The sequence below is a fragment of the Acomys russatus genome, chromosome 19, assembly GCF_903995435.1.
Source record: "Acomys russatus chromosome 19, mAcoRus1.1, whole genome shotgun sequence".
In the NCBI taxonomy this organism is placed as follows: domain Eukaryota; kingdom Metazoa; phylum Chordata; class Mammalia; order Rodentia; family Muridae; genus Acomys; species Acomys russatus.
In genome coordinates this window covers 12,522,787-12,533,933 of record NC_067155.1, presented here as the reverse complement: position 1 = coordinate 12,533,933, position 11,147 = coordinate 12,522,787, and the positions used below count along the sequence as shown (strand labels likewise).

The 11,147-nt window shown below is 43.9% G+C and overlaps 1 protein-coding gene across 1 annotated transcript in view; it reads left to right on the top strand.

Annotated features, from left to right (window-relative positions):
* The first annotated feature begins 5,361 nt into the window (after positions 1–5,361).
* The window catches only part of LOC127203654 (carcinoembryonic antigen-related cell adhesion molecule 3-like), a 17,899-nt gene continuing 12,113 nt past the window's right edge, over positions 5,362–11,147 (top strand). The window contains 2 exon segments of the mRNA XM_051162478.1: positions 5,362–5,425; positions 6,442–6,801. Coding sequence (XP_051018435.1) covers positions 5,362–5,425; positions 6,442–6,801 — 424 coding nt within the window.

The window sequence follows — 11,147 nt, the reverse complement described above, 5'->3', positions numbered from 1 at the left end:
AGCAATCAAGACAGTAAATGGGATTCTGACTGGCTCATCCACTGGCTGGATCTCTGGGTCATGATTACCTAGCTATCTTTCTTACATAAACAGGGACAATCTACTATGGATAGTGCTGTTTCTAGTGGCCTTGTCCTTCCTGCATCAATTAAGACAATCCCTCACAGAAGTGTCCACAGCCCAACATCATAAGAAAGTTACTCAGTTGAAACTCTTTTCCCCCAAGCAACTCTGGAATGTGTCAACGTGGCTCACTACCATACTGTTTCATACCGTTAAGTCCTCTTTGTCCACTGCAAGACTCCATAAGAGATATCACTTTCTGTTCCTAGTACTCATCACAAGCACTGCTGTCCACAGGACTTCACAGATGGACCCTCAGAATTAAGACACAGCTCATGGCATCTACCCTGGGTTTCACTTTTTCCACTGCGTAGATCCTAAGCTCATGGACACCTTGATGTCCACCACTGACCTTGTGAGCAGTAACTGAAACAGCATCACCAAAACCTGCTTTCATCCTGACTCAGCACAAGATTCCCAGGCACATACATCACGTCTACTTTCTGATAACAATTGAATCAGAGTGGAAACCAATCAGCAACTGAGACAAGTCAGGAGCTGCGAACATTTGGGGTAAAAGAGCATGAGCAAGGTTCAGGTCTCTAATTAGTCCTTCTGTGTCTTGAAGAGCAAAAATTCATGAAAGCAAATACATGGGACAGGGACCCAAGTTCAGTTCCCAGCACACACATAGCAGGTAACCACCATCTTTAACTTGAGGTTCAGGGGATCCAATGTCCCCTTCTGGCATCTGTAGACACTAGGCTGCTTGTGGTGGACAGATACCTATGCAGCCAAAAATAACTCTACTTACCTGAGGATGTAGTACAGATGCCATAGCCTTCTACAGACCAGGATTTACCCTTCCCCCTTCTGACATCATGTGTAGCTTTATTCTGTTTGCTCCAGATGGTCCAGAGACCCTGGTTATGTCCTTCTCAGATATCCATTTTCATCTAGTGGCAAACTTCCATCTCCCCTACCACACAGCCTCTAACCTACTTCTTTTCAATGGTAAGTCCCAGTCTACAAGAAGAACATCATGATGGGCAGATCTGGGCCCAGGGGGTCTGCTCAAACTACTACATGAACCAGGAACAATACATGGAGTAAATATCGAACCCATACTCAGATCTAGCCAATGGACAGGACATTCTCCACAGTTGAGTGGAGAGTGGGGACTGACTTGAATATGAACCCTGATGCCCCATACTTGACCACTTCCTCATGGAGGGGAGGCCTGGTGGCACTCAGACAAAGAATAAGCAGACTACCAAGATGAGACTTGATGGCCTACAACCATATCCTGGGGGCAGAAGTCCCCCTTGGTCACAGACATAGGGGAGGGGTGAAAGCAGGAAGAAGGGAGGAAGGGAAGGATACAAGGGATGGGATAACAATTGAGATATAATCTGAATAAATTAATTAAATAAATTTTAAAAAGAGAAGTAACACTTAGTGGAGAGGAAGTCTCCTTTCTTCACACCCCCCAGCCATGTAATATCATTAGGGAAATGAGATACAGCCAATACAGTGGCCACATCAGGCTTGATTAGTCACAGAAGTACATGTGAAAAAGCAGAAGCTGTCTGTCTGCTGTCACATACTCAGTATCTCCACCTTGGAGGTCTTCTCACACGTCTGGAATGGAGAGAAGCTGATGTTAATCTTGGTGGTCAGCAGATTGACGGGACATCTGGTCCAGGAAGTGAGAACAAACAGACAGTTAGATTTGACTCCAGAACTAAGCCACCTCAGTATGGAGCATTTCTGCAGAATTCCAGGAATCCAAAGGTCATGTACTAGACATGAAATCATGTGTTCTCTGGTATGCTGATGTCTCTACCCCTGGAAAGTAAGGCTTTGCTTAGTCCTCCTTCTTCAGTAGATCCTCTCTCTAACACAGGGACTCTCTGCCTAGGGAGTCACTGATTTCAAACAACTTTACTGTCTGTCTCTCATCTTACACTATGGTGCATTTTGGAGAGGTAATCCTACATGGATTGGCTTAGACCTTGGGTATTAGAAACAATGGTCTCATATGGAGGAAGTTAGTGTCCTAAATCTTTACCCCAGATATGCCAAACTCACATGTCCCTTCCTGCCATGATTCCAGCAAGTTCTTTCTCTGTACTCTTTACCAGTCAGATCTGTCTCTGAAAACATCTACCTTGGAGGGCTGGTGTGAAGGCTCGATGATTAGGAGTACTGGAGGTTCTTATAGAAGACCCTAGTTCAGTTCCCAGTACATACACAGCAGCTCACTACCATCTTTAACTTGAGGTTCAGGGGATCCAATGGTCCCTTCTGACTTCTGTGGGCACCAGGCATGCTTGTGGTGTAGAGATACATATGCAGCAATTAATAACTATACTTAACGGAGGTTGTAGCACAAATACCATAGCCTCCCACAGACCAGGATTTCCCCTTCACCATTCTGACTTCACATGTCACTTTATTCTGTTTGCTCCAGATGATCCAGAGACCCTGGCTATATCCTCCTCAGATATTCATTTCCATCTACGGGCAAACTTCAACCTCTCCTGACATGCAGCCTCTCACCCAGCTACACAGTACTCTTAGCTTACCAATGGTGAGTCCCTGTCATACTCCGAAGAGTTCTTTATCCCAAACATCTCTCCTAATAATAGAGAAACCTATATCTGCCTAGTCTCTAACTCGATCACTGCTCTCAATAGGACCACAGTCAAGCAATATAGTCCTGGTAAGTGGAACTCTAAAATATTAGCACTGAGCTTTGAGGTGAAGCCTTATGAATAGAAAAGTAAATTACCAACTGATTCTCATGGGCAAAAAAAAATTCCAAATACTCTCATGAGACTCCAGCCCCATTTCTTTCCTCTCTCACTGTATCTGCTTTCTTCTGGTTAACCTTGGATTGGTCTTTAATATGAATGGGGGTATTTTTCCAAGTAGGAGTACCCACCCTTTGGGAACAATGTACTTCAGCTCTAGTAGATTCTTCTTTCAGTCACTCATTTATGCTTTCCTGTCCCCTCTATTTGCTTTCACAATCTTTGTTCTTGAAGACACAGAATGACCAATCAGAGCCTTGAACCTTGCTCATGCTCTTTTAACACAAATGCTCACAGCTCCTGACTTGTCTCAGGTGGTGATTGGCTTCTGCTCTGATTCAATTGGAGCCAGAAGAGGGAGGTGATGTATGTGCCTGGGAACCTTTTCCTGAGTCAGGAGGAAAGCAGGGTTTTGGTGATGCTGTTTCAGCTACTCCTCACAATGTCAGTGGTGGGCATCAGGGTATCTATGAGCTCAGCAGTAGGGAAGTGGGAAAAGTAAAACCCAGGAGAGACCCCATGAGCTGGGTCCTAACTCTGAGAGTGCAGCTGTGAAGAGCTGTGAACACCAGTGCTTGTGATGACTGCAGGGAACAGAACATTTACTTGGAGAATGGGGACCTTCTTTTGGAGTCTCCCAGTGGACAAGGATGACTTAACAGTCTGAAACAGTCTTATAGTTGGCCTAGTTGACACATCCCAGAGTTTCCTTGGGAGAAAAGAGTTTCGACTCGCTTAAGAGGTTGGGCCATGGACATGTTTGTGAGGGATTGTCTTAATTGATGAGGGAGGGACCAAGCCACTGTGGGCAGCACTATCCCTAGGAAGATTGTCCCTAGTTATGTAAAAAAAACTAGCTAGCTAATCATGAGCCAGAGATCCAGCCAGTGGATGAGCCAGCCAGTATCCTGTTTTCTGTCTTGATTGCTTTCAGTGCTACAAATTGGCCCAGACCCAGAAGGGAAATGTAGCCTTTATTCTCTCTTTAGATGCTGTTCCTCAAGTTTTTTTAATCACAGCAATAAAGAGACCTAGAACAGTGTGTGAGGAAGAGAAGAGGACACATCCTTTTGAATCAATGTTCTCTGTAGTCAAGAGCAGACCCCTAAGCACCCGGTAGGCAAAAAGTAGGAATGATTTAGAAAGTAGGGATGAGCCAGCAAGTGAAGGTACAGACCCTCTGTAAGTCTCCTATCCTTTTAATACATAGTCAGTGTTCTAGAACTTTTCTCTGAAATTATCTGAGCACAAAGCTCCTCCTCTGTATCAACTCTTATTCCACCTTTAGTCCAGGGCTTCCAAGAGAATTCTGGAAGCTAGTCTAAATCCACCCTACAGTAGATGGAAACAGGAGCTCTGGAGTGCACACTAGGCAAGATGACAGGATATACATCCAACCTGTGCTGAAAGGACCAGGGCAGGTCACATTTGACTTGTGGACCATCCCTGCTGTTGGCATAGACATGAGGTTGCAGTTCTCCCAGGGATCTCTAGGAGGCAATAACAGGACACACACTCAACACTCAGAAAAATTGTTTCCCTGAGCCATGATCTTGCCTAGGAGACTGATATCCATGCTGTCCCTACTAACCTGGAACTCCTCCCCAAGATCCTGCTCAGTTTCTGTTGTCTGAGAACACCCCTGTCTTGGGAACCTTAAAGTCCCCTCTTTCCCAGTATGTTCCATAGGGGAATACAGGATTAATCCAGGGAAATAATTTAGACCAGGATAGAGTTGACCAAGAAAAATGAGAGAGAACCTAGGCACTCTCAACACACAGCTCAGCCAACACAATGCTGGAAGGCTGCCTTGACACCCTCCATAGGAAGAGGGAGTCCACAGTCCTTTCAAAAACACACTAACAACTTCTTCCCCAACATTGAGGAAGTGAAACTCCTCACACAAATGATCCTGGGCTTCTCTCCTGGATCAGGAATTTGACTGGTGACATTAGTTATAAAGGATTGATCTTCATCCTTGGCCATCACTCATCTGGTCTCTTCCAAGCCCTCAGAGGCATCTCTGTCACCTTCCTGATGGAAAATCCCATATTCCCAGAGCAATGGGATCCAAGACAGACTGTTTGCTCTGCTTTCTCTCTGTGTCACAGGGACATAAAAACATGATAGAGTCTCCCTCTTTGGTTGACAGACCAGAGGCCAGGACATGGCAGATATCAGGCCTGGGATGTGCTGTTGTTTTCTGAGGTCACAGGGATGTTTATCAGCCTTGTTGCTCAATGTGTTGCTTGGGGGAGAAACGTAAAGAGAAAAGTTGAGAGGGATGCTGGGGCAGCACTGAGAGTGGAAGGGACAGAGCAGCTCCTTGGACAAAGACCCCACCATTCACACTCCATGAGATGCTGGGAAGTGCTCCTGCCTGAGAAGACAATCAGCTGAGAGGTAGGAAGGACAGCAGAGGCTGGGAGCCTTGCTGGATCTTAAGGTCTTCTCCTCAGAGGACATCAGAGTGAGAAGTCTGATGGCGGTGTCCTCTGTGCTTTCCTTCGAAGAGTGTAACCCCTGGCACAGACTCCTACTCACTGGTATGTGTCCCCAATCCCTGACTGTGTGTGGGTGGAAGAGAATTTAGAGTCAGGCTTGAGTCTTCTAAAAATGACAGGAACTCTAGATGAGACTCGGGGCTTCTCCTTCAAGTTATAGGGCAAAAAGTGCAGATTCAGCCTCCTGAAGCTCTCTGGGGACAGGTAGTGATGAGGAGAGGAGAGCCCCAGTGTTCCCTACTCAAACCAAGTCACAGTGGCTGCTCTGTATGAAGACTGATGTTATAAACTATGACTGGGTGACTCTTCAAATAGAAATCAAACAGGAGTGTCCAGCAAAATGGCTCAGTGTGTGGAGGCCATGACAACCTGAATTCAGTCTTCAGCTCCCACAAGGTAGCTGAGAGAACAGATTCATGCAGGCTCTTCTCTTCCCTTTACACACTTGCAGTGGCATATACTTTCATGTGCACACACTGAGACATGAGCCTTCACAAACCCACACATACAATAAATAAGAAATACAAGAATATTTAAATTGCCATTGAGTATAATTATTTGTTGTTAGCTACAAATCTGGGAACTATGTAGATTAACCCATGAACACACCTTTCCTTCCTTCCTTTTTTCTTCCTTCCTTCCTTCCTCCATTCATGCCCAAGTTTTTTCCAGGAAGTTAATCATCTTAATATGGCAGACTAACCCCTGTCCTCACATAGCCCTGGTCATAGTGGACCAGAAGTCAGAGTATCTGCAAGATGATGTCAGGGGTTGCCTGGTACCACAAAGAGAAAGAAGAAAGTCAGAAAGTGAGGACATTCTAGAGAAAGAGGTCAGTGAAGCATCCTCACACAAATATAGGGACACTGTAGGGCGAGCCAGGCAGACACTTGAGCAGAGAATTTCTAAGAGAGGTAAGTACACAGTGAGAGACTCTGAGGGAATGGTGGTCATATTGCTCACTTCTATTAAGATGGGTAGGTACACCCCTACCCACACACTTGAGTGATGATCACACCCACACAATATTGATTGTTTCTCTCTCTCTTTCCTTATAGCCTCCCTTTTAACATGTTGGCACCTGTCTACCACTACCAATGTCACCATTAAATTAGTGGCACAGCACGTGTTTGAAGGACAAGACGTCCTTCTCCTTCCTAAAAATCTGCCAGACAATCTTCTAGCCTTTGTCTGGTTCAAAGATATAACAAAAAAGAGCCACGTGATTGCACTATATGCAGGGAACGTTGAAGTAAATATGACAGGACGTGCAGACAGTGGCAGAGAGACAATCTACAGTGACGGATCTCTGCAGATCCGCAATGTCACCCAGAAGGACACAGGATTCTACAATCTTAAAACCTATAATTATCAAGTAGAAACTGTATCAACAACATCCGCATACCTCCTGGTGTACAGTAAGTGATTCACTCCAGCTGCTGGGTGGGGTTGATTCCACCAGACACACACATTGCCAAGGGATCATGTTCATTCTCCCAGTGTATGTATTTTCTTTGGGAAAGAGGGGTTATCCTAAGGGAATTACCTAGACAGAGGTCCAAGGCACTTCAGAAAGGCCCAGTGAACATATGTGCAGACCCATCACACAGCTGAGAAAGTGGTAGCATCGTCTTGAAGCCCTGCATGGGATGCTGGAGCTCAGAGACCTCTTTCAGGAACTCAATTCACCTCTCACACACCCAGGGTGCAAGAGGCTCCTGATACATCTGCTTCTGGGCCTTTGTTCTGTGTCAGAACCATGACTGGTTATTGTAGTGAGAATGGGACATTCCTGTCCCCACTCGTCACTCTGCTGGTTCTTTTGGATCCCTCACAGGCATTTTTGCCACATGCTTGATGAGAGCAAACTCCATGTTTCCAGAGAATTGAGAACACAGGTCAGACTGGATGCACAGCTGGTTTTCTGTTTCACACAGGAAATGATGAGGGTCTCTCATTGTTGCTGACAGACCAAGCCCAGGACAGAACAGAGGGCAGTCCTGCATTGAATGGCTGTTCTCTAAGGACACATGGATGCTCAGCAGTTTGTAGCTCACCATGTGGACTCAAGGACTGAAGAGTAAAGACAGAAGGGAGAGGGACAGCAGGAAGCATGGAAAGTGCTGCATTGTCTGAGATGTCATTCACTCATTCATTCATTCATTCATTTTCCACAGGTGTTGAAATTGGTTTTGAGAGGTGATACCTTTTATTAATTTGTTTATTTAACCTCTTTACAGCCAGATCACAGTCTCCTTTCTCTTCACCTCCCAGTCCCACCCTCATGCCCCCTAGATTCCCCCTTTCCTATGTATTTATTTATTTGTTTATTATGTATACAATGTTATGTCTGCATATACAACTGTATACCAGAAGAGGGCACCTGATCTTATTATACATGGTAGTGAGCCACCATGTCGTTGCTAGGAATTGAACTCAGGACCTTTGGAAGATCACCCAGTGCTCTTAACCTCTGAGCTATCTCTCCATCCCCTTTTTCCTTTTTATCAGAAAACAGGAGGACCCCAAAAGGGAATAACCAACTCAGGCACTTCAAATGGCAGCCAGATTAAGTACATCCTCTCCCACTTTCACCTCACAAAGCTGCACAGCTGGGGGAATGGGATCCAAAGGCAAGCCACGGAGTCAGAGACAGCCTCCCCGTTCATTGTTAGGGAAGCCACATGTTGACCACGCTACACATCAGCCACATATGTGTAAGGGGTCTAGTTCCAGCCCACGCATTCTCTATGGTTGGTGGTTCAGTCTCTCTGAGCCCCCATGGGCCCAGATCGTTGACTCTGTAGGTCTTCTTGTGGTGTAGTTGACTCAACCAGCTCTATTCTTCTTCCCACTCTTCCCCCAAAACTCCCTGAGCTCTGCCTATTGTCTGTGAGTCTCTGCATATGTTTCCATCAGAGGCTGGATAAAGCCTCTCAGAAGACACGTATTCTAGGTGCCTGTCTGCCAGCATAGGAGGGTGTCATTAATAGTGTCAGGAGTTGGCTCTCTCCCATAGGGTGGATCTCACATTGGGCCAGTCATTGGTTTGCCATTCCCTCAGTCTCTACTCCTTTACCCTTGCACTTCATGTAGGTAAGACAAATTTTGTGTCAAAGGTTTTATGGGTGGGCTGGTGTCCCCCTCCCTCCACTGTAAGTCCCACCTGGCTACAGGAGCTGGCCACTTTAGGCTTCATAACCCTCGGTGCTAGAAGTCTCATCAAAGGCCATAGATACCTGGGACCATCCCATGTCCCAGAGAAGCCCCCATTTCTGCTCTCTCTCCCAGTCCTCCTCCTACTCTCTGAACACATGATTCCCATTGATTACACTTCTCACCCCCTCTTCCACACAGTTCCCTCCCCTATATACTTCAGATGTTTATTTTATTTCCTGTTCTGAGTGAAATTCAGCATCTTCCCTAGGGACCTTCATGGTTTTTTGTGTCTGTGGATAGTATCATTGTTATCCTGTACTTTATGGCTAATATCCACTTATAAGTGAGCACATTCCATGCATGTCTTCCTGGATTTGGGTTACCTCACTCAGGATGATCTTTTCTAGTTCCATGAATCCACCTCCAAATAGCATGATATCTTTGTTTTGAATAGGTGGGTGGTATTGCATTGTGTAAACATACATTTTCTTTATACATTCTTCAGTGGAGAAACATCTAGGTTGTTTCCAGTTTATGGTTATTATCAATAAATCTGTTATGAACATAGTTGAGCAAGTGTACTTGTGGTATGGTGGAGCAGCTTTTGGTATATACCCAGGAATGGGATAGCTGGGTCTTGGTGTAGACCTATTCCCAATTTTCTGAGAAAATGCCTTATTGATTTTCACCATGATTGTATAAGTTTGCACTTGCACTAGCAATGCAGGAGTGTACCACTTGCTCCACATCTTCACCAGCATGTGCTGTCCCTTGAATTTTTATCTTGGCCATTCTGACAGGTGTAAGATGGATTCTTGGAATTGTTTTGATTTGTGTTTCCCTGAAGATATTGAACCTTTTTTTTTAAAGTGCTTCTCATCCATTAGGGATACCTCTGTTTAGAAACTTCTGTTTAGCTGTGTAGCCCCCACCCCTTTTTTTGGCTTTTTGAGACATGGTTTCTCTATGGAGCTCTGGCTGTCCTGGACTCCCTTTATAGACCAGGCTGGTCTTGAACTCACAGTGATCCACCAGCCTATGCTTCCTTAATACTGGGATTACAGGGGTGTTTCATTATGTCTGGCCTTTGTACTCCATTTTTAAATTGGGTTATTTGGTTTCTTGGTGTTTAATTTCTTGAATTCTTTATATATTTTGGATATTAGACTTCTGTCAGATGTAGGGTTGGGGAAGAGATTTTCTCTTTTTGTAGGCTGACATTTTTTTCTATTGACAGTGTCCTTTGCCTGTAAAAGCCTTACAGTTTCATGAGGTTCCATTTATTAATTGTTGATCTTAGTGCCTAAGCTATTGGTGTTCTGTTCAGATAGCTGTCTCTTCTACTATAAGTTCAATGATATTGCCCACTTCCCCTTGCAATGGATTTAGTGTATCTGTTTTTATGTTGAGGTCTTCGATCCCCTTGGACTTGAGTTTTTTTGCAGGGTGATAGCTATAGGTCAATCTGCAGTCTTCTACATGAAAACATCCAGTTAGAACAGCTCCATTTGTTGAAGAGTCTTTCTTTTTTCCATTGTACGATTTTGACTTCTTTGTAAAAAGTTAGGTGCCAGTTGGTGTCAATGGGTTTACTTCTGGGTTTCTTATTTGATTCAACTTATATGCATGTCTGTTTTTATGCCATGCAATTTTTATTACTATTCCTTTGTCAAACTACTTGAAATTGAGTATGGTGATACCTCCAGAAGATTTTTTTTATTGTCCAGGATAGTTTTAGTTATCCTGGCTTTTTTATTTTGCCATATGAAGTTGAGAATTTCTCTTTTGAGGTCTACAAAGAATTGTGTTGGTATTTTGTTGGTAATTGTACAGAATATATAGATTGCTTTTGGTAAGATTGCCATATTTACTATGTTAATCCTATCAGTCCATGAGAATGGGAGATTTTTGCATTTTCTGATATCTTTTTCAACGTCTTTCTTCCAAGACTTGAAGGCTTTGTCGTAGGGTTTGTCAGCTCCTTAGTTAGAGTTACACTAAAGCATTTTATATTTTTCCTGGCTATTGTGAAGGGTTTTGTTACCCCAGTTTCTTACTCAGCCCATTTATCTTTTGTATACAGGAGGAATACTGATTTTTTTGAGTTAAGTTTAAATACAGCCAGTTTGGTGAAGGTGTTTATCAGCTGTAGGAGTTCTGTGGTAAATTTTGGGGGGTATTTATTTATACTGTCACATCATCTGTCAATAGCGATAGTTTGACTTTTTCTTACCAAATTCTATCCCTTTGATCTCCTTTAGTTGTCTATTGCTCTAGCTAGAACTTTAAGTGCTATGTTGAATAGATAGATATGGAGAGTGTGGGCAGACTTGTCTTGTCCCTGGTTATGATGGGATTGCTTTAAGTTTCTCTCCATTTAATTTGGTGTTAGTTATTGGCTTGTTGTATATTTCCTTTATTGTGTTTAGGTATGCTCCTGGTTTCTCTGATCATGAACGTGTGTAGGATTTTGTCAAAGAATATTTCAGCATCTAATGAGATGATCATGTGCTTTTGTTTTTAGTTTGTTTATATACTGGATGGCATTTATGGACTTTCATATGTTAAATCTCCCTTGTCTCTTGGGATGAAACTTACTTGATCA